Source organism: Erythranthe guttata, chromosome 9 (genome assembly GCF_056151865.1).
Source record: "Erythranthe guttata isolate IM_541 chromosome 9, IM_541, whole genome shotgun sequence".
Lineage (NCBI taxonomy): Eukaryota > Viridiplantae > Streptophyta > Magnoliopsida > Lamiales > Phrymaceae > Erythranthe > Erythranthe guttata.
In genome coordinates, this window is record NC_142541.1 from 2193596 (window position 1) to 2216535 (window position 22940).

Genomic DNA, 22940 nt, shown 5'->3' on the forward strand with positions numbered 1-22940 from the left:
CGAATTCCGCCAATTCCAATCCAAAAATATCCGAATTTGGAATCTTTTTTTTTTCATTCCGATTTCCGATTATTTTTGGAAAGGAATTAGAATTACACATAAAATTATTGGAAATTCCGATTTCTGATCTGATTTTATTTTCGATATATATATATATATATATATATATATATATATATATATATATATATATATATATATATATATATATATATATATATATATATATATATAAATGTTCGCATTGAAAAACTGATTATGTAGTTTTTACAAAGTATTTACATTACACCTTATTGACCTTTGTTTTGGATTCTTGCATTTTGCCGGATAATTATCAAAATATTTGAAACAAAATTCTAAAAATTACCATTATTTTCGATTTTGGAACAAAAAATTAAGAATTAATGCAATTTCCGAAATTCTGCGGATTACGAGGTTTTTCGAAATTGGAATGGATTTTGAAATTCCGATTTTTTTTTGGAACGGAAATTGAAACTTATTTTTAACTTCCGAAAAAAATTGGAAAATTTCCGAAAAAGGCATTTTCGATCCATTCCACCCCGATTTCCATCCCTACATGCTACTTAGTCAGGCAGTAAACAAAAGAAGCCAACAAAAGATATACTAGAATGCAAAACAGAGTCGAGGCGATGATGATTTGATCGTAACGAAAACTGCCCGTAAAATATAACGAGAGAAGAAAAAAAAATGACCGAGATCTGTCTAAATTATGAAAATGCCCCTCTTGATTTTAAATTATTTTCCCGCTGAAACGATCTAACGGGTCACAAATTTCTAACAGAAAACCACGAAATATCTAGTATCCGGCTGGAAGGCCGCCTTTTCTTTGGTCAGTAACAGCAATAAGCTGACCGGAATCCGGACCCTCTAAATTTTGAACGACGAACGAGCATATAGCCGAAGCGGTATTCTTTTTCAATACATGGCCCTTCTTTTTCAACTCTCTAAGCATCTTCGAACGATATGAGAACTGATGACCGTTTTGAGATTTGTAGTCCTCGTGGTAGAGCACATTCGGATATAGCTGCACCATAAACGGAACTTTGTTAAACATGGTGGCGATATACATACATATATATTTATGTATATATATTTGATCTCACCGTGTGATATAATCTTGGAACGGTAACAGCAACGAGTGGATTCATTTTCGAATTTAAGTGATTTATTAAGACTTGAGCCACCGCATCGGGTATTAGCAATCCTCCGGCTGCGCCTATAACTGCCTTTATTCGTCCGTCCTGAAAATTAACAAGAATTTGGAAGATCAAAACAAAGATAATATAATTAAAAATATTTAGGGTAAATTACAACCAACCTGAGATATGGTCAAATTACGAAAAAACCCATAATGTTTTGGTAATTACAACCACCCCTCAACTATAAATCTTCTTACACGTCCACCCTTGCAGTTTCAAATTTAGTAGAATCTTCTAGATTATATGGAATATTCTCAAATTTGTACCCGTTTTATCCTATTCGAGCTCCATATTTTGAAGCAAGATAATCATAAGATGTCTTTTTTGGCTTGTATACATCAGATTGTGGTGCATCAGAAACTGTATTTTTGCACAAAACGAGTACAAACTAGAGAACATTCGACAAAATCTAGATGATTATGTTGAATTTGACACCATAAGGGTGGAGATGAAGAAAATTCATAGTTGAGGAGGTATCTGTAATTATCCAAACATGAGGGGTTTTTCGTAATTTGACCATATCTCAGGGGTGGTTGTAATTTATCCAAATATTTAATGAAATTTATGGAGAAGTATATATGGGAGCTTCGAATAAAATTGCTTTACCTTAACGACAATGGTAGGTGTCATCGACGACAAAGGCCTCTTGAACGGTTGAATAAAATTTGCAGGTGATGGTGGTGGCGTGCTTGACGCGGGGATCGAGAAATCGTACATTTGACTGTTTAGAAGTATCCCGGTACTTGCTGACATCACTCGTGATCCGAGGAAATGATTCAGACTTACGGTCATCGAAACAGCATTCCGTTGACTGTCTACGGTGCACAGATGAGTCGTGCCGTGATCGTACGACTGACTCCATCTGCGTTAGTAAAACTCGCATGTCGTGAAAATAAATTAAACTCGATCATTCGAATCGAAATTCATTAAATATGGACAACTAATTGTACGAATGAAAACAAAATACGGAAGAAACGAACAAAAGCTCAAAAAAAAGCAAAGCATACTTGCTACCGTAATGCGCAGGATCGTATGTTTTCGTATCGTTTATCCGACTCTTCAACACTTTTGCGTAGCTTGTCGAGATCATGTTTTCCAAGATGTTAGTGACGTTTGCAAATTGGGGATCTCCAAGACTCGTCTTCATTGCAAGCGCGTATTTCAAAGCCTCAACAAAACGGTGCAACTCGAGCGAGTTGAACTCACCGGTTGCTTTATAGTTAGAAAGAATCTTCAGAATCTGTTGTAGCAGACGAAGCGAAAATTCCTAAACATGAAAACCCTTTCTCCGGATCCTACTATACTATCGAGAAAGACTGTATACGAATATATATATATATATATATATATATATATATATATATATATACATATATATATGTATATATATATGTATATACATATATATATGTATATATATATGTATATACATATATATGTATATATATATGTATATATACATATATCCCCTATAAATTTTCCATTTTTGTATTTTCCCCCTTAAAAATTCAAAAACTAGATAATCTCCATTCAAAATATTATTTTGGTTGCACTCTGCCCCATAAGCCAATTTTTGGTGGGCATTGTGCAACAAAAATAACCCTTTAAAGGGGCAATGTGCAAAAAGATAATGTTTTTAAGGGGTAACATGCAACAAAATAACATATAAAGGGGCAATGTGCAACAAAAATATTCAAATACCGATGAATAAACCATCGAAATTTTACTATGGGGCAATTTGCAACAAGAATAACATTTTGAAGGGGGAACATTCACGTTTTAAAATTTTGAGGGGGTAAAGTGTGAAAATTAGAAATTTTTAGGGGGTGATGTGCAATTTGTCCATATATATATAGTTGAACCTCTATAAATTAATACAGTCCGGACTAGGGAAATTCTATTAATGTAGCGAATTATTAAATTATCGAATTAATAATTTAATATATTTTTACTGAGTCCGGACCGAGAGAAACTATTATTTAAGCGAGGTTATTAATTTATCGAGGTTTTAATATATATATATATATATATATATATATATATATATATATATATATATATATATATATATATATATATATATATATATATATATATATATATATATATATATATATATATATATTATACTTACAAGAATTAACATGGCACCACCTGAAGCAGGAGGTGGTGCGGTAACTATTTCATATCCGAAAACATTCGCGAACAAAGGTTTCCTCGTAATAGCTCGATATTTCTGAAAGTCTTCCTTTTTTATTATCCCACCCGCCTTTTGAATGTCGTTGCTTAAGCTCTGCGCGATCGATCCATTATAAAAGTCGTTCATGCCGTGTTTCGATACGGACGCTAGCGTGTCGGCCAACTTTTTGAAATAAATGGTCTTCCCTTTAGACACGAGCCTTCCTTTGGGCGCAAACACGCTTCGTAGCTCCTTATTCGACATGATAGTTGACTTCACACTTGCCAGTGTCTTCGACAGAAACGACGAAACGATGAAGCCGTTACGGGCGAGATTTTCGGCCGGTTTGACGAGTGATTCCCATGGAATCTTCCCGTATTCTTTGTGGGCCGTGTAGAGACCTGCGAGTTCTCCGGGGACTGCTATTGACAGAGGACTATCTTTCTTCTTAGAAGACTCTTTATCAAACATACCCTAGGAAATTCCGAAACCATGGTGATGCTAAAATCGGACAAAATATATATATAAATAGGCATGTGTAACATAGAAATTCACCCGGTGTAACTTTCACTGGGTGTAACATAGAAATGTACATAAAATTACAGCCAACCTCCTCTTTTTAAATATTTTTACATAAAATTTATGTAATTCGGTTATTTACCGAACCAAATCGAATATTCAGTTTAATAAACAGTATGAAATGTTGGCGTACCGAAATTTCGGTACGGTTTTACCATTATAACCGTAATGGTAAAAAAGAATTACCTGATGTATAGTACTGAAAAAAAAATTGGACTAGGGTAGGGTCATCGCTTGGAATACAATGTTTACCATTCATATGCATACAAACACACCGAAATTGGTGTTTTATAGATCAGGAGTAAAATTTCACCCAGAGTGTAATCTTCAACGGTGAAGCTATTGATCAATAAAATGTACCTTGGTAGCTCGGCCAGGTGCCATTTCTCTCATGTCAAACACTTTCGAATCGCCGGTCGATGATCTGACGAGCATAAATCCTCCGCCGCCAAGACCGCTGTAAAACGGGCTAACAACTCCCAAGCAAAGCGCAGCAGCTACCGCTGCATCGACAGCGTGACCTCCTCGTTTAAGTACGTCCCTTCCAATTATAGAGCATTCCGTTTCATCAGTCGCTACGACACCATTCCGTGCTACAACTCTCTCCTGATCTCCGGCGGCATCGGTATTTGAAGCCGAAAGCAGAAGCAAGAAGACAACGGCAAAACTAAGTAGAGATGTCCGACAAACTGCAATGATGAAATCCAAAGTTCGTTAAAGCTGTGTTTGGATCAAAATATTTCCGAGCATATATCAAATTTACGTACCGTGGAGAAACATTGTGGGATGAAAAAAAAAATGCTTCACCAAATACTTACTAATAGATTAGGTGTTATTTAACTAAAGAACATAGCAATTAATCTTCACTTATCCCCCTCTTCTTATCAATAGTGTGTGGCATTAATTATTTTTGTCTCTTCATTTAGAAATGGAAAAACTAAGAAGGCATTGATTAGTAATCAACTTCTTCAATGAGAAAAACAAAAGCAAAATGTTGTGTTCAAAAGTCAAGCCATTTTCATTAGGTTACAAAAATCATTAATGATAATGCTCTAGGAACAATAAATGGAGTTTCATCAATAGAGTAAGCAATTTTCCCATGATAAATCTACATTTAATTCTAGGGAAAATTACGGCCAACTACCTGAGGTAAGCGCAAATTACGAAAAACACCTCTCATGTTTGATAATTACAACGACCCCCTCAACTCTGTGTTGTCTTACTAAAAAACACCTCTTTCAGTATGTTTGACACCATGAGGGTGGACGCGTAAGAAAATACATAAGGGGTTCCGTTGAAAATATTATACACGAAATAACTGTTTAAATAGAGATATAAGTTTTTATTAAGTAAAAATATGCAAAATAACCATATCCCGTTTATATTATTTCTAGCACATCTTCACTTGCAAGCCAAGCTTAGCAACAAAACAAGATGAAGATTGCATATAAAAGAACAAAGAGTAATTCAAAGAACAACTAGTTTCGAGAAAAAAAAATAAGGCGGGATATCAGTATCCGGCAGGAAATCCGCCTTTTCGTTGGTCGCTCACAGCAATAAGTTGACCGGAATCCGGACCCTCTAACTTCTGAACTACAAACTGGCATATAGTCCAACCATAACCCTTTTTCAATACATGGCCTTTTCTTTGCCATTGCCTCAACATGTAATCGGGAAAATAATACTCGCTACCGTTTTGAGACCTGTATTTCTCATGGTAAAGCACATTCGGATACAGCTGCATAAACAGAAGTTTTTTAAGTTACCACAACAAAGTCTAAAAATAAAAACGGGAAAATTACAACCACCCCTGAGGTATGGTTAAATTACAAAAAACCCCCTCTTGTTTGGGTAATTACAAAACCCCCCTCAACTAAGCATTTTTTTTTGTTGTCATTGATTCCCCAAAACAAAATTGTATTTATTAAACTTTTCAAATTATTTTCTCAAAACAATTTCAAAAGTTTCTCTCTCCTTTAGACATGATGTGACTGCTACACTAAAATGATTTGACTACTACAGTAAAATATGTCTTCACTAAAAAACAAATAAACATCACTTCTTCTTTCAATTTTTTTCTTCTAAAATATTTTCTTCTAACACCTTTAAACATGATTTGACTCCTACAGTGTATTTTGTCCCCTTCCAAAATATAAACAAACATTACTTTTATTCTCAAATTCTTCCCCCAAAACATATTTCCTCAAAATGAAATTAAAATGAGTTCCAAAACGAACAATGCCTAAATCTTCTTACACGTCCACCCTTGCGGTTTCAAATTAGGTGGAATCTTTGAGATTATATGGAATATTATCACTTTTGTACCCCCTTTATCCCATTCGAACTCCACATTTTAGAGCAAAATGATCATAATATGTGTTTTTTGGCTTGTATATATCAGATTGTGATGCATCAGAAACTGTATTTTTACACGAAACGAGTACAAACTAGAGCACATTTCACGAAATCTAGATGATTATGTTGAATTTAACACCATAAGGGTGGAGATGTAAGAAAAAATCATAGTTGAGGGGTAGATGTAATTATCCAAACAAGAGAATTTTTTTTTGTAAATTGACCATACCTCAGGGGGTGGTTGTAATTTACCCAAATAAAAACTAAGTAAATATTGTATAATATAGGGCAAATTGCATATCATCCCCTGTAAATTTTTTATTCTCGCACTTTATCCCCTAGAAAAATTTAAAAGTGAATGTCCCCCTTCAAAATATTATTCTTGTTGCACATTGCGCGCCCCAGTAGCAAAACTCCGATGGACTATTCATCGGAATTGAGTATTTTTCACGTTACCCCTTTAAATGTTATTTTTGTTACACATTGCCCTTTAAAAACACTAATTTTTTACACGTTGCCCCTTTAAAATGTTATTTTTGTTGCACAATGCCCTCCAAAATTGGTTTCTGGGGCAAAGTGCTAGCAAAATAATATTTCGAAGGGTAAAATATACCTTTTTCGAATTTTTAGGGGGAAGTGCAAAAATGAGAAATTTATAGGGGGTGAAGTGCATTTTATCCTTGTATATATATATGGGTCTCACCGTGTGATATAATCTTGGAACATTAACTGCAACAAGTGGATCCATATTGATGTTCAAGTGATTTATTAAGACTTGAGCGACCGCATCAGGTATTAGCAATCCTCCAGCTGCACCTATAACTGCCTTTACTCGTCCGTCCTAAAAGCAAGAGTTAAGGAAAATGAAATGGCGAGAAAAAGAACTAAAATCAGGACAAGTTACGGCCATCCCCGAGGTAAGGTCAAATTACGAAAAAACCCCTCTTGTTTGCATAATTACAACCACCACTCAACTGTGTATTATCTTATAGTCCACTCTTATGATGCCAAATTCACCTAGCGGTGTCCATCCGGTCGGTAAACCGATTGAATCAAACTGAACGAAAATTTGGTGTGATATATATATATATATATATATATATATATATATATATATATATATATATATATATATTAGTATTTAAACTAAAATTAATTTAAAAAATAAAAAAATTAAAAATCAACTTTCTTTTAAAAATTAATAAAATTTGGTAATTCGGTTATTTATCGAACCAAACGCTAAACGGTATGAAATTTTGGCGTACCGAAATTTCGGTACAATTTATGGAATGAACGCCCCTAAATTTACCAAGTTGAGGAATTTTTTCGTAAGATAATACATAGTTGAGGGGGTGTCTGTAATTATGCAAACATGAGGGTTTTTTTCGTCATTTGACCTTACCTCGGGGGTGGCCGTAATTTGCCCCTAAAATTAACCGAGTTCCAAATTTTGAATCGAATTTCTCACCTTAACAAAAATGGTAGGTGCCATTGAGGACAAAGGCCTCTTGAATGGTTGAATAAAATTCGCAGGAGATGGCGGTGGGTTGCTCGATCTGGGGATCGAGAAATCGTACATTTGATTGTTTAGAAATATCCCCGTACTTGTTGACATCATTTTCGATCCAAAGTACGAATTCAAACTCATAGTCATCGTAACAACGTTCCGTTGACTATCTACAACGCAGAGATGTGTCGTGCCGTGATCATATATCTGACTCCATCTGCACTAGTGAAATCTCACGAATCCGTTAAAATTAATTTAATTTAATAATAATTAATCACGAAAAATCGAAGAAACACGTCGCGAAGCAACAAAACAACTCCATTTATGGTGGATATTCTTTCCACAAGGAGTTAAGAGCCGTTTGACAATGAATGAAAATAAATAACATATCGAATCACTAGAAACGGTGATCGACTTACTTGCTACCGTAATGAGCAGGATCGTATGTTTTCTTGTCGTTTATCCGTTTCTTTAAGCCTCTCGCATATCTTGTTGAGATCATTTTTTTCAAGATATTTGTGACGTTTACGAATCCGGGATCTCCAAGACCTATCCTCGTTGCAAGCGCGTATTTCAATGCCTCAACAAAACGATGTCTCTCCAATGAGTTCGAAATGCCGGTTTTTTTATAGTTAGAAAGAATCTTAAGAATCTGTTACAAAGAAAGTCGAATCCTAAACACGAACCCTTCCAAATCTTACCATATAAATGAAAAAGGGTAAATTACACCCACACCCCTGGGGTATGCTAAAATAATTTTGAGGTCCCTATGGTATCGATAATTACACTCATCCCCTGAAACATAGTTAGAAACTCTAATGGGATTAATACATTTGATACATTATTCCGATAGAGTTCTAACGGACTATTAGTTTCAGGAAGCGTGGAGACAACAAAGAGTTATCGGTGATTTAAGAAATGTTGCAGGAGCCATGTCACCCCCTAACTCTATATTGTCTCCACCACTAGCTAAAAGTAATAGTCAGTTAAAACCCTAACGGAATAACGTATCCAATGCATTATCCCATTAGAGTTTCTAACTATGTTTCAGGGGTGAATGTAATTATCGATATCACAGGGACCTTAAAGTTATTTTAGTATACCTCAGGGGTGTGGGTGTAATTTACCTAGAAAAGAAAAAGAAAAATTGCTTACAAGAATTAACATGGCGCCACCCGTAGCGGGAGGAGGTGTAGTAATTATTTCATATCCGAAAACATGAGCAACCAAAGGTTTCCTCACAATAGCTCGATATTTCTGAAAGTCTTCTTTTTTTATTATTCCACCCGCCTTTCGGATGTCTTCGGTTATGTTTTCCGCTATCGGTCCGTTATAAAAAATGTCCGTGCCGTTTTTCGATATAGCTGCCAACGTATCCGCCAACTTTTTGAGATGAATGGTATTGCCTTTCGATAAGAGCTTTCCGTCGGGAGCAAATATGCTCCGAAGCTCCTTATCGGACATGATACTTGACTTTGTATATCTCATTGTCTTGAAAAGAGACGGTGAAATTTTGAAGCCTTTACGGGCGAGATTCTCGGCTGGTTTTACGAGAGATTCCCATGGAATCTTCCCGTATTGTTTGTGAGCTGTGTAGAGACCTGCTAGTTGTCCTGGAACAGCTATAGCTAGAGGACCGTCTTTCCACTCGCAAATATCCCGATCGAACATATCCTAAATTTCGGACAACGTTTAGTTGGTACAAAATCCGGGTCGATCGTCGATGTCTAAATATTAAAATTATAGGGGTACATTTATAAATTTGTAAAGATGCTATGCATAAAGTATAAACATATATAAGATTTATTTATATATAAAAGAATTTATATATTTTCATACAAATATATTCATAATAAACATATTATCAACTATCAATTTGCAATTGATCATTAAATTATGTAAATAATTAGGGAATCAACAAAAATATCTGGAAATGTGCTATTCAAACATGTTTCCAACTTTTCAGAAATTACAAAATGGCCCGTAAAGTGTCTAGCAAGTGTGCTCGAGAGTCGAACATGTTAAGAAGTAGAAGTGTCCGTGATACATTGTGTCTAAGGCATGTCGATGAACTAGTCTGGAATTAACCGTACACAATATATAGATGGGCAAATTACGGCCACCCCTGAGGTATGACCAAATTATAAAAAAATCCCCTTTTATTTGGGTAATTACAGCCACCCCCTCCTTTTAAATATGTTTACATAAAATTTATGTAATTCAGTTATTTACCAAACCGAATCGTATATTCAGTTCGGTAAACGGTATGAAATGTCGGCGTACCGAAATTTCTGTTCGGTTTTACCAATGTATTTTTTTGTAATATAATACATAGTTGAGAGGTGGCTGTAATTACCCAAACAGGAGGGCGGTTTTCATAATTTGACCACAAGTCAGGGGGTGACCGTAATTTTCCCTATAGAGATAGCAAACCGCAAGGATTACAAGCCAAACTATTTCAAGAAACTCTAAAATTTCTTTCCATAGACTTCAAGAAAATGTGAAATTTTAGGGGGAAAAAATTGGTACCTTGGAGGCTTGGCCGGGCGCCATTTCTCTCATGTCGAATACTTGTGAACTGCCGTTAGACGATCTGACGAGCATAAATCCTCCGCCGCCGAGACCACTGTAAGATGGGCCGACGACTCCCAAGCAAAGTGCAGCAGCCACCGCTGCATCAACAGCGTGCCCTCCTCGTTTAAGTACGTCCCTTCCGATTACAGAGCACTCTGTTTCATCGGTAACTACAACACCATTGCGCGCTACAACTCTCTCTTGTCCAACCGCATTGGAATTCGATGCCAAAAATATAATCAAGAAGACAACGACAAAACTAAGTAGAGGCGTCTGACAAACTGCAATGAAAACAAAATTCAAAGTTCGTTATAGCTCCATCTAGAAGTTACGGATTTCGAGTCCATAATAAAAAAATCTTGAATTTGTTTGGATGAATTTGATCGATCTACGAGACTAGAACAAACCCTTAATCTAAAAATCAAATTAAAAAGCTAAAAGATTCATCACATGAAATTAAAATTATCAAATGATCCGAAATAGTATGCCAACGACACATTCTCTTATTACGTTTCTTATTATCAACATAATTATTACGTTTCTAAAATTAAAATCCAATACATACATCAATGTACGTACCGCGGAAAAACATTGTGGGACGAAAAAGTAAGGAACTTCACTAAGATCAATAAAAGACTTAACTCGAAAATATATCATTTATCTTCAGTAATCCCTCTTCTTGATATGATAATAGCAACGCGATTAACCAAATTACCTTTCTCCTTATCGATAGTGGTTTCATTAAATTTTTTATCTATCCCTTCAGCAATGGAAAAACTAACATGTAATCTCAACTTCTTAAATCGGTGGAAAAAACAAGGAGGAAAGTGTTGTGTTCAAAAGTCGAGCCATTCTCGATAAGATCCAAAAATCATTAATGATTTTGGTCTATGAACAATAAATGGAGTTTCATCAATGGATTAAGTAATTTGCCAATAAAAAATCATCATTAAATTCTACGATTCATCAAACGATGAATGAGAATAATGGGGCCGAGTTTCTTGAAAAAATAATTATAAGTACCTCATAAATTGTTACGATTATAAGCGTAACTCCTCGCTTGAATCCAATAAAAGCTTTGGACATACATCATATCATATTATACAATTGATCTTAATTTGGAAATATTTGATAACGTTGTTAAGGCATCAACCATTTCATTTTGTCGGCCGAATCCCAAAAGTTAACTATAACAAAATAAAGATATCGTCAACGGGCATTAAGTTATGTCACCTTGCTTGTTCAATAATTTTTCTTAGCAATAATGCATATATGACAGGTAAAATTTACAATATATGCTACAGTATAGAGATTATTTACATTCAACTTATACGTGGATGTGGGTGTTTTCGTAAAAAGACAAAACTTGCCCTCCGGCTTGTCAAATAATGGTATTTTCGAGTTTCGTTGTTTTGACATAATAATCTTTGAGATTTGTGTGTATTTACAAATTAATTTCTTACATAAGTCTAACATGTGAATTGACTAGTTTGGAATTATATTATAGGACAAAAAGCACTTCACCCCCTACAAATTTCCATTTTTCGCGCTTTCCCCCTAAAAATTCAAAAAAGGAATAATCCCCTTCAAAATATTATTTTGGTTGAACTTTGCTCCGGAAGTCAATTTTTGGTGTGCATTGTGCAACAAAAATAACATTTTAAAGGGGCAATGTGCAAAAATATAATGTTTTTAAGGGGTAACGTGCAACAAAAATAATGGGCAATATGCAACAAAAATACTCAAATGCTGATGAATAATCCATCGGAATTTTGTTGCCGGAGCAATGTGCAACAAGAATAACATTTTGAAGGGGGACATTCACTTTTTTTTTTTTTTAAATTTTGAGGGGGTAAAGTGCAAAAATTAGAATTTTTTATGGGGTGATATGCAATTTTCCCTATATTATATTGTACATAATTTTGTGTTCTAATCACTTACAGTAAACCAGTTACCTCTTAATTATTTTTAGCTTCATGAAGTGCTCTTCGTCTCTCAAAAACAAGTTTATGGCAGACGACGAAAAACATTGATCAAAATAGCACTGCTTAGAAAATCAAACTTCGATATATCGGCCACTATCGCTTCAAATCTATATTAACCACATAAAAATATACGAAAAAGAAAACAAGAGAGAACAATAACCGAAGAGAAAATAAGGTGATCAATATCCAGCCGGAAATCCGCCTTTTCGTTGGTCACTAACAGCAATAAGTTGACCTGAATTCGAACCCTTTGAACTTTGAACTACGAACTGGCATACAGTCCAACCACTACTAGCCTCCCTCAAAACATGGCCCTTCTTTTCCAACTCTTTCACTATATTCGAATCGAAATAGTAGTCACTACCGTTTCGACTGTACACCTCATGGTAAAGCACATTTGGATACAGCTGCAGAAACACAACTTCGTTACATTAGCATGTCGATGTAACCCTGTAAGTGCAGGCGAATTACATTTGAAGTATTGCACTTGAAATATTTGAACTGGGTGGCGGTGGAATTCGAACTCAAGACCTTTCATTTTGGCCTGACTCTGATACCATGTTAAATGACCATCTTAACCAAAATCTTTAATGAAATGTATGGGGATAATTACACTTTTGGTCCCTATACTATACACCAAAATTAATTTTAGTCCCTATATTTTTCTTGCCACGATTTTAGTCCTCAAACAAACCATTTTTTGACACTTTCATCCCGTTGTTTATTATTGGAGTTAGTTTGGACGGAAAAAACACGTGTGGAGCACGTGACAGTGCACTTCAAGCCTCTTTTTACGTATATTATTTATTTAGCCCCAATATCACATTAATTCTTACAATTTAGTCCAAAGAAAATAAAATAGGAGTAAATTTACTAAAAAGTTTAAATTTATCTGAATATTTACAGATCAAATTGATAAATAAATAAATTAAATAAAAGAAAGAAGAGTGGCATTGGGAAGAAGGGCAGGTGAAGAAAAAACATAAAATTCAAATTAATTTACAATATTCAATTTTTGGACGAAATTGTAACAATAAAGTGAAACTTGGGCTAATTTAAAAATGGATTTAATAAAGGGGGCTAAAGGTGTTATTTCTGCGTTCTCACGTGTGAAACACGTGATATTTCTCTTAAAATTAACACCAAAATCAAACATACTAAAATTGCAAAAAAAAAAAAGGTTGTTTGAGGACTAAAATCGTGGCAAGAAAAATATGGGGACTAAAATCATTTTTAGTGTATAATATAGGGACCAAAAGTATAATTATCCCAAATGCATCAGTTAATAGGTACATAAACTCACCGTGTGGTATAATCTTGGAGCGTTAACAGCAGTAAGTGTATCCATTTTCAGGTTTAAGTTATTTATTAAGACCTGAGTGACAGCGTCAGGTATTAGCAATCCTCCAGCTGCACCTATGACTGCTTTTAGTCGTCCGCCCTAAAAGCAACATTTCAGTAGATAAAACAATGAGACAAAAAAAAAAATACAGTTAAACCTCTATAAATTAATACAGTCGAGACTATGGAAATTCTATTATTTAGCAAAATATTAAATTATCGAGTCAATAATTTAACACTTTTTCACCGAGTCGGGACCGGGAGAAACTATTATTTAATCGATGTTCTACTGTATATGAAGACGAACTTGAACCAATAGTTGTCTATTAATATCAACCAATTAATCGCAAAGCGATCGTCTAGGTATATATGTAGCTTCATTTCTAATTTTACTTTATTCTTAAGGCGAATTACTTTACCTTAACAAGAATGGTAGGTGTCATCGACGATAAAGGCCTCTTGAACGGTTGAATAAAATTTGCCGGCGATGGTGGCGGAGAGCTTAATGTGGGGATTGAAAAATCGTACATTTGATTGTTTAAATATATCCCGGTACTGTATGACATCACTCGTGATCCGAAGTAAGAATTCAGACTCATGGTCATGGAAACAGCGTTTCGTTGACTATCCACTGCGCACAAATGAGTCGTGCCATGATCGTAAATCTGACTCCATCTGCATTAGGTTAATTCGCGTAGCTATTAAAATAAATTAAGAATGAGATCATTAAGATATGATAGAAAACAACGCTTACTTGCTACCGTAGCGAACAGGTTCGTATGTTTGGTTGTCGTTTATCCGATCCTTCAACAGTTTCGCGTATTTTGTTGAGATCATGTTTTTTAAGACATTAGTGACATTCACGAATCGAGGATCTCCAAGCTTCATCCTCATTGCGAGTGCGTATTTCAATGCCTCAACGAAACGATGCTTTCCCAAAGAGTTAGAAACACCGGTTGTTTTTTGGTAGTTAGAAAGAATCTTCAGAATCTGTTGTTTCAGACGAAAGCAAACACTAATTATCACAACCTACGATTCGAGAAAGGCATAACCAAAAAAAAAAGAAAAAAAAAATACTCCCTCCGTTCTGAATTAACCGTCGTTTTTAGCTTTGCACAAGTATTAAGAATTTCAATAAATGTGTCTTGATTTTAGAAAAAATACACTAGAAGGACTAAAATAACCTTGATCATTTAATGATATGATAAGAGAGTTAATAATTAGAGTTGAATTAATAAGGTTAAAACAGGAAAAAGTGCATTTAATGCAGTATTGGAAATCTAAAGTGACGGATAATATGGAACGGAAATATTTTTAAAAAGAGACAATTATTATGGAACAGAGGGAGTATTTACTTACAAGAATTAGCATGGCACCCCCTGAAGTAGGAGGTGGTGCCGTAACAATTTCGTATCCGAATGCATGAGCAACCAAAGGTTTCCTCGTAATAACTTCATATTTCTGGAAGTCTTCCTTTTTTATTATTCCACCTGCGTTTTGAATGTCTTCGGCTAATTTTTGCGCGATCGATCCGTTATAAAAGATTTTCATGCCATTTTTCGATATAGCTGCCAGTGTATCTGCTAATTTTCTGAAGTTAACGGGCTTGCCTTCGGGCAAGAGGCTTCCGTTGGGCGCAAATATGGTTCGGAGCTCCTCATCAGCCATGATAGTTGACTTCATACTATCCATTGTCTTGAAAAGAGACGACGAAATGAGGAAGCCTTTACGCGCGAGATTTTCAGCCGGTTTCACGAGTGATTCCCATGGAATCTTCCCGTATTGTTTGTGGGCCGTGTATAGACCTGCGAGTTGTCCTGGAACTGCTATGGACAGAGGACCAGTTTGATACTCGGAAAATCTCTCGGTAAACATATCCTAGGAAATCGCGGACAACCTTTAGTGAGTAGAAAATAGTATGAAATTGAAACTGAAATTGATACCGAAATATCCTAGGAAATCGCGGACAACCTTTAGAGAGTGCAAAATAGTATGAAACTGAAACTGAAATTGATACTGAAACCTGAAACTGAAATTGAAATTGATACTGAAACTGAAATTGAAATTGATACTGAAACAAAAACTGAAACCTGAAACCAGAAACCTGAAACCTGAAACCTAACTGGAAGAGGAAAAGTGAAGTTATTGACCAACAAATGTACCTTAGAGGCTCGGCCGGGCGCCGTTTCTCTCATGTCGAATACTTTAGCATTGCCTTTAGACGACCTGACGAGCATAAATCCTCCGCCGCCAAGACCACTGTTAGCTGGGTTAACAACTCCCAAGCAAAATGCAGCTGCCACTGCAGCATCGACAGCATGGCCTCCTCGTTTAAGTACGTCTCTTCCAATTTTAGAGCACTCCGTTTCATCAGTTGCTACAACACCATTTTTCCCCACAACTCTCTCCCCTCCGGCAGCATCGGTATTTGACGCCAAAAGCAAAAGCAAGGAGAAGGCAATCGCAAAACTAAGTAGACACGTTTGACAAACTGCAATCGAAGAAATTAAAAATTAAAATAACTCATTTACTTTCCCGGTTGAAACTTTATATACAACTCAACAACCAAGAATTATTTCATATAATTTTACGGATCATTTAATTTCATATCATCGGAATCAGTACATTGTCGACAGTAGCATTCGGTACCTACAAAACAAGACATAGAACAGTAATGCACGTACCGTGGAGAAACATTGTGCGATGGAGAAAAAAGACAAGTATTTTTCTATCAATAACTCTAATAGATTAGAGCATTATTTAATATCGAGAATATATCGATTATCTTCGGTAGTCTTATCTTCTTGATATAATAGTAGCAACACGATGAACCGATTGCTTTCTTCTTTCTCAGTCTATCAGATAGAGGTGACATTAATTTTTTGTATATCTCCATTTAGAAAAGTAATTGCTAACATGCCATTGCTTAATAATGAACTTCTCAAATGAGGAAAAAAAGAGCAAAGTGTTATGTTCAAAAGTCGAGCCATTCTCATTAGGTTCCGAAAATCATTAATGATTGTGGTCTACGAACAATAAATGGAGTTTGATCGATATAGTAAGCAATTTTCCCATGACAAAATCACCATTTAATTCTAGGGTTAAATACAAAAACACCCATGTACTATGAACTTTGTATCATATATCCCTGTACTACACATAAATACAAAAAATCTCTTAATGTTACATTTTTCCATAATTTGACGAAAATACCCCTACTGAAGCCTATAAATATAAGGGTTTGTTTGAGCCATTTTCTACTATATTCTTTAACATTTTCGGGTCAATTTTACTTGGGAAATTTTGGTATTTTTATTTTTTTTCTACAAAAATCTTATTGCTTAGATTATTTTTTATATTCTGAATAAAACCTTTTATTTTTGTCATTTTGAATTTCTTCATTTTTTTCTTAAATGTCTTTCGATAGTTCAAATTCTCAACAATCATAGGATCGTAAAGATGTTTGTAATTTTAGGATGTTTGTAATATACTCTAGCAGGGGTATTTTCGTCACATTTTGGAAAAAATGTAACAATAGAGGGATTTTTATATTTATGTGTAGTACAAGGGGTATATGATACAAAGTTCATAGTACAGGGGTGTATTTGTATATAACCCTAAATTCTATGATTCATCAAATGATCTTTTTGTGCATGTTTTTACATGCGAGCTTGGTGCATGTTTGGTTATGTGTATTCACTATTCATGTCCTAGTATTATAGTTCGTGTTTTCATTAGCGTATTTGCACATGCAGTTTTGCGCGAGTACTGTTGTGTACGTATCTGTTTGTGCATGTTTTTATGTGCGAGAGTCTTAGTGCATGTTTGTTGATGTGTATTCATGTCGGAATATTCTGGTTCGTATTTTCATTATCGTTTTTTGCGTATGCACTTTAATATGAGTACTTTGAAAAATGCGTTCCAAATTCCACCCCTACGTGAAGTTAAACCTCGCCTAAAAGACACCGTAAAATGGAATTAGCAAGAGTTAATCAATAGCTACCTCAAATCCCCACACATTAAAAACATACAAAAATCAAACAACTCAAGCACATTATAATTTCCAACAACCATATCTTTTTGCATTCAACTAACATATTCCACATTACAAGTTCTATATTTTCATCTTCCAACTGTACAATCAACCCACAAAGAGAATCACTTAAAAAAAAAAAAAAAAAACCCGAAAAAACGAGATCAATAAGCTGCCGGATATCCACTCTTTCTCGGGTCACTAATAGCAACAAGCAGACCACTCTTATTACCCTTCAACCTTTGAATCACAAATTGGCAAGTAGTCATAGCAGTTACTGCACTCACCGTATGGCCCTTTCTCGACAGTTCCGATATTGTCGCCGAGGGATATATGTACTCGTCACCACTAAAGGATGTGTATTTCTCATACAGAAGTTTATTTGGATATAGCTGCATTATAAAATAATCTTATGAAAATAGCAGAATTTTTTCGTATTGAAATCAAGAACTTATTGTGGTCACGTGGATTCCATATTCGTACTGAAATTTCGTTCCGGTTTTCTTTTTTCTTTTTTTTTTTTTCTGAATTTCTTTTATTGGAATTGGAATTATGTACGAAATTTCTGATTGTCGATCCGGTTTTAATTCAAAAATAATTACAATTCTTTTTCCCAAAAACATATATTATAGGGTAAACTACAATCAATCACCCCTGATGTATGATCAAATTATGAAAACTCCCCTCTTGTTTGTGTAATTACAACCACCCCTCAACTATAAATCTTATTACATGTCCACCATTGCGGTTTCAAATTTAATGGAATCTTCTACATTATATGTAATATTATCAATATCGGACCCGTTTTATCCCATTCAAGCTCCACATTTTGAAGTTAGATGATCATAAGATGTGTTTTTTGGCTTGTATATATCAGATTGTGGTACATCAGAAACTGCATTTTTGCACAAAACGAGTACAAACTAGAGAACAATCGACGGAATCTAGATGCTTATGTTGAATTGGATACCATAAAGGTGGAGATGTACAAGATTCATAGTTGATAGGTAGATGTAATCATCCAAACAGGAGGGGTTTATTCGTAATTTGACCATACCGTACGGGTGATTGCAATTTACCCTATATAATATTAATCAAATTTCGCCGATTCTGATCAAAAAAATTCTGACTTTGGAATTTTTTTTTTCCATTTCGATTTTCCAAAACCGTTAGCAACAGAATCGGGATTAGTGTTTTTTTTTTTCGTTGGACGAAAAAAATATAAAACCTTGTAAATATTTTTTTTTTACCTTGTGATAAAACCTTGGAGCCTTGACAGAATCATAACTTAGCTTCTTTCGGATGATGAAATTAATTAAGACCTGACTGACAGCATCAGGTATTAGAATACCTCCAGCAGAACCTATGACAGCTCTTACCCTTCCCTCCTGGAAAATATATTTACGAAAAAAATCATTCGATACACGAGAAAATTCAAATAAAACAAATTTGATGCCAAAGGGATCATTCATAAAAAGTTGAAACGAAAAGAACCGTAACACTGCAACAAAAAATTCTGACCTTCTCGAGAATGATAGGAGCCATAGATGACAAAGGCCTTTTGTATGCACTAACATAATTTGCCGGTGCTCCCGGTGCACCTTTTGATGTCGGAACTGAAAAATCGTACATCTGATTGTTGAGGAATATTCCCGTACTCGGTGACATAATCCTCGACCCCCATTTAGTGTTTATACTTGTCGTCATTGTTATGACATTTCGGTCTCGATCAACGATGCATAAATGACTCGTGCCGTGATCATTTAGCTGAGCCCATCTGCAGTGTGTCAACACCAGAAACAATGGAGTTTAAACTGTTAGTGAAATATATCATTTAATATTAATATCTTCAATACGCCCCTCAAGTGAAAACGAATTACATTTGAAGTCTTGCACTTGAAATATTTGAAATGGGTGGCGCTGTGATTCAAACTCAGGACCTTTTATTTGACCTGACATGATACCACGTTGAATGACCACCTCAACCAAGAGCTGAAGCTATTAGTGAAATGTATCATTTAGTATTAATATCTCTAATAAGTTTAAGGGTAAATTAAAATCACCTCTGATGTATGATCAAATAATAAAAAAAACTCTCATGTTTGGGTAATTACAACTACCCAACAACTATAAATCTTCCTACTCGTTCACATCCCGTATCAAATTTAGTGGAATCTTCTAGATTATATGGAATATTATCAATTTTGTACCCATTTTATCCTATTCGACCTCCACATTTTGAAGCAAGATGATCATAAGATGTGTTTTTGGATTGTATATATCAGATTGTGGTGCATTAGAAACTGCATTTTTGCACAAAACGAGTACAAACTAGAGAACATTCCACAACATCTAGAAGATTATGTTGAATTTAACACCATGAGGATAAACGTGTAAGAAGATTCGTAATTGAGGATAGTTGTCAGGGGCGTACCCATGCATATGGCTGGGGTGGCCCCCGCCCCCCCAAGAAAAAAAAAATTTAAGCAATTTTTTTTTGGTTATTTATGTATTAGTTAATACACTTTCGCCCCCCAAACTTTTATTTATGTACACTTTAGTCCGTAAAAAAATCTTCTCTTAAACTACCCGATATTTCAGCCCCCAAGAAAACCCCCTTGGGTCCGCCCCTGATAGTTTTAATTATCGAAATATGGGGATTTTTCGTTTATTGACCATACCTCAGGAGTGATTGTAATTTATCCTAAAAAAACAAGAGTAATTTTCTCCAATGTACATGTAGATGTAATGAAATAGAGAAACTAAGACTACTTTATCTTCAAGTATCCATTAACATAAGAAGATCAATGAAATCATTGCTTACTTGCTGCGGTAATGAGGAGGATCAAATGTTCTGTTATCATTTATGAGGTTCTTCACTCTTTCCGCGGTGTTGTCTGAAATCATAGAATTCAAGGCACTAGAAATATTAACAAATCCAGGATCTCCTAATCGCATCCTCAACGCAAGCGCGTATTTGAGCGCTTCAATGGTCCGGTGCACCAAAAGTGATGCGGTAACACCCTTGTTATTGTACTTGGAAAGAGTCTTGAGAATCTGTTCACATCATTAAATAAAGGGTAAATTACACCAACACCCCTGAGGTTAGTTAAAATAACTTTAAGGTTCTTGTGGTATCGGAAATTACAATCACCACCTGAAACATTGTTAGAAACTCAAATAGGATAGTGCATTGGATACGTTATTTCGATAAAGTTCTAACGGACCATTAATTTCAGGAATAACATATTTAATGCATTATCCCATTAGAGTTTTAACGATGTTTCAGGAGTGATACCATAGGGACATTAAAGTTACTTTAGCATACCTGAGGGATGTAGGCGTAATTACCCTTAAATAAACACGACACCCCATTTTTTTTTCCGAAAATCATCTCAAATACCAAATTCGACATTGAGTAAAAAAATGAACTTACAGAAATCACCACTGCGCCGCCTGATGCAGGAGGCGGCACAGTGAGTATCCGATGTCCTAATACTCTAGTAACCAAAGGCTCTCTCACGATAACTCGATATCTCTGAAAGTCTTCCTTTGTTATTATTCCCTTTTTCTGTTGGATGTATGTTGCCAAGCTGTCGGCTATTGATCCGTTATAAAAGTCTTTCATGCCGTGTTTCGCTATTGCCGCCAACGTGTCCGCTAGCTTTCTGAGGCGGAGGGTTTGGCCTTCGGCGAGTATCTCTCCGTAAGGAGCAAATACGCTTCGAAGATCCTCGTCAGACATAATGGTTGACTCTGCATTGACCATTTTGTTAAAGAGAGATTGCGAAACTTTGAAACCTCGACGGGCTAGATTCTCGGCTGGCTTTACAACCAACTCCCATGGAAGCTTGCCGTATTTTTGGTGGATTGTGTATAGACCTGCCAGCTGTCCCGGAACACCTATGGCCAGAGGACTGTGTTTCCGCTCAGCTCGAGTCATTTTCGAGAACATATCCTAGAAAACGAAAAAGATACATGAATGAAGAAAACAGTGAAATGCTAATATTAAAAGTATAGGGATATATTTATAAATATGCTATATAAACATATTCAAGTTTTTATTTAAGGCAAATTGCACATCATCCCCTAAAAATTTCTAATTTTTGTACTTTATCTCCACAAAATTCTAAAAAGTGAATGTCTCCCTTCAAAAATTTATTCTTGTTGCACATTGCTCCCATGTCAAAATTTCGATGGACTATTCGTCGTAATTGAGTATTTTTGTTGCACGTAGCCGGGAAAATTACAGTTTATGTCCCTAAACTTTACCACTAAAACGATTTATGTCCTCAAACATTTCAATCCAAGAAATATGTCCTCAAACTTGCCACTTTTGATCACTTTATGTTCTGCCGTTAACGTCGGCAGCTAACTTCGACAGAAATAGCACGCGTGGCTGACGTGACGTCTATGTGGCCGTTAAATGTGACGTGGAATAATATCTTGAATATTAAATATTGACGTGGCACAAGAATATACTAACTTCCTCTAACTCACTCTCCCAAATCCCAAATCCCAAATCACGTTTCGTTCCCATACACCCTAATTTTCCCACACTTTGAAGAGTTTTTTCCTTCTCAAAGAACATCAGATTCACGTGCAAACACATGCTTGCAATCGAGAGGAAGAAGGTAAACGCGACTCCTCTTCTGGTTTCGAAAAAAATTTTAGAGGAAGCTTTAATTCTTCTCCCAACTCCGTCTCTAGAACGTTGGGGTCGTGTGATTCTTCGCCTGCTGATGCTTGTGCCCCTTGTGGTCTCAATAAAGCGAGCACAAGGATGGTGAAGATGGCACAAATCCTACCCAACTCAGATTCAGAACCTGCCCAGAAGGTGTTCGACAAAATGTCTGAACCAATTCCGGAAAAAAAAAACATGCAACACCTGTCAAAGCTGCATATAATTCTTTTTTTGCCAAGAATAGAGTGCCCAAGAACGGATTCCAACTCCCCGACTTCCCCAACGAAGTGGAATAAGACATGATATTTCAGCCCGAAGATGAAAGTGAAATCGAGGAAACATTCGGCATTTGTTTATTGGGCTATTTTGCTGGTAAAACACCACGAAAAATTGCCATGGATTCGCAGACGATTCTGTTATTTTCGAATTTCACCTCAATTGAAGGATTCGAAATGGGGTTTTAGGGATTGGATTTACGGGTTC

At 35.5% G+C, this 22940-nt stretch overlaps 4 protein-coding genes across 4 annotated transcripts; all 4 read right to left on the reverse strand.

Annotated features, from left to right (window-relative positions):
• Nucleotides 1-438: 438 nt before the first annotated feature.
• LOC105952126 (glutathione hydrolase 2-like) lies at nucleotides 439-4714 on the reverse strand. Its single transcript, XM_012975640.2, has 6 exons — nucleotides 4339-4714; nucleotides 3355-3873; nucleotides 2228-2460; nucleotides 1827-2082; nucleotides 1125-1262; nucleotides 439-1045 (listed from the first exon to the last, which is right to left on the reverse strand). The coding sequence occupies exons 1-6, from the start codon at nucleotides 4411-4413 to the stop codon at nucleotides 818-820; spliced, it is 1449 nt and encodes a 482-aa protein (XP_012831094.2). The 5' UTR covers nucleotides 4414-4714; the 3' UTR covers nucleotides 439-817.
• A 774-nt stretch (nucleotides 4715-5488) lies between these two features.
• LOC148767858 (glutathione hydrolase 1-like) lies at nucleotides 5489-11006 on the reverse strand. Its single transcript, XM_088823361.1, has 7 exons — nucleotides 10994-11006; nucleotides 10370-10695; nucleotides 8996-9514; nucleotides 8260-8492; nucleotides 7802-8057; nucleotides 7037-7174; nucleotides 5489-5716 (listed from the first exon to the last, which is right to left on the reverse strand). Exons 1-7 carry the CDS (start codon nucleotides 11004-11006, stop codon nucleotides 5489-5491), a joined length of 1713 nt encoding a protein of 570 aa, XP_088679487.1.
• Nucleotides 11007-12436: 1430 nt separating this feature from the next.
• LOC148767859 (glutathione hydrolase 2-like) lies at nucleotides 12437-16545 on the reverse strand. Its single transcript, XM_088823266.1, has 7 exons — nucleotides 16425-16545; nucleotides 15903-16231; nucleotides 15100-15618; nucleotides 14495-14730; nucleotides 14160-14415; nucleotides 13703-13840; nucleotides 12437-12806 (listed from the first exon to the last, which is right to left on the reverse strand). The coding sequence occupies exons 1-7, from the start codon at nucleotides 16435-16437 to the stop codon at nucleotides 12579-12581; spliced, it is 1719 nt and encodes a 572-aa protein (XP_088679392.1). The 5' UTR covers nucleotides 16438-16545; the 3' UTR covers nucleotides 12437-12578.
• Nucleotides 16546-17937: 1392 nt separating this feature from the next.
• Nucleotides 17938-21716, reverse strand: LOC105952123 (glutathione hydrolase 2). The gene is made up of 5 exons (XM_088823362.1): nucleotides 21210-21716; nucleotides 20598-20830; nucleotides 19295-19550; nucleotides 19096-19161; nucleotides 17938-18165 (listed from the first exon to the last, which is right to left on the reverse strand). The coding sequence occupies exons 1-5, from the start codon at nucleotides 21714-21716 to the stop codon at nucleotides 17938-17940; spliced, it is 1290 nt and encodes a 429-aa protein (XP_088679488.1).
• Nucleotides 21717-22940: the final 1224 nt, after the last annotated feature.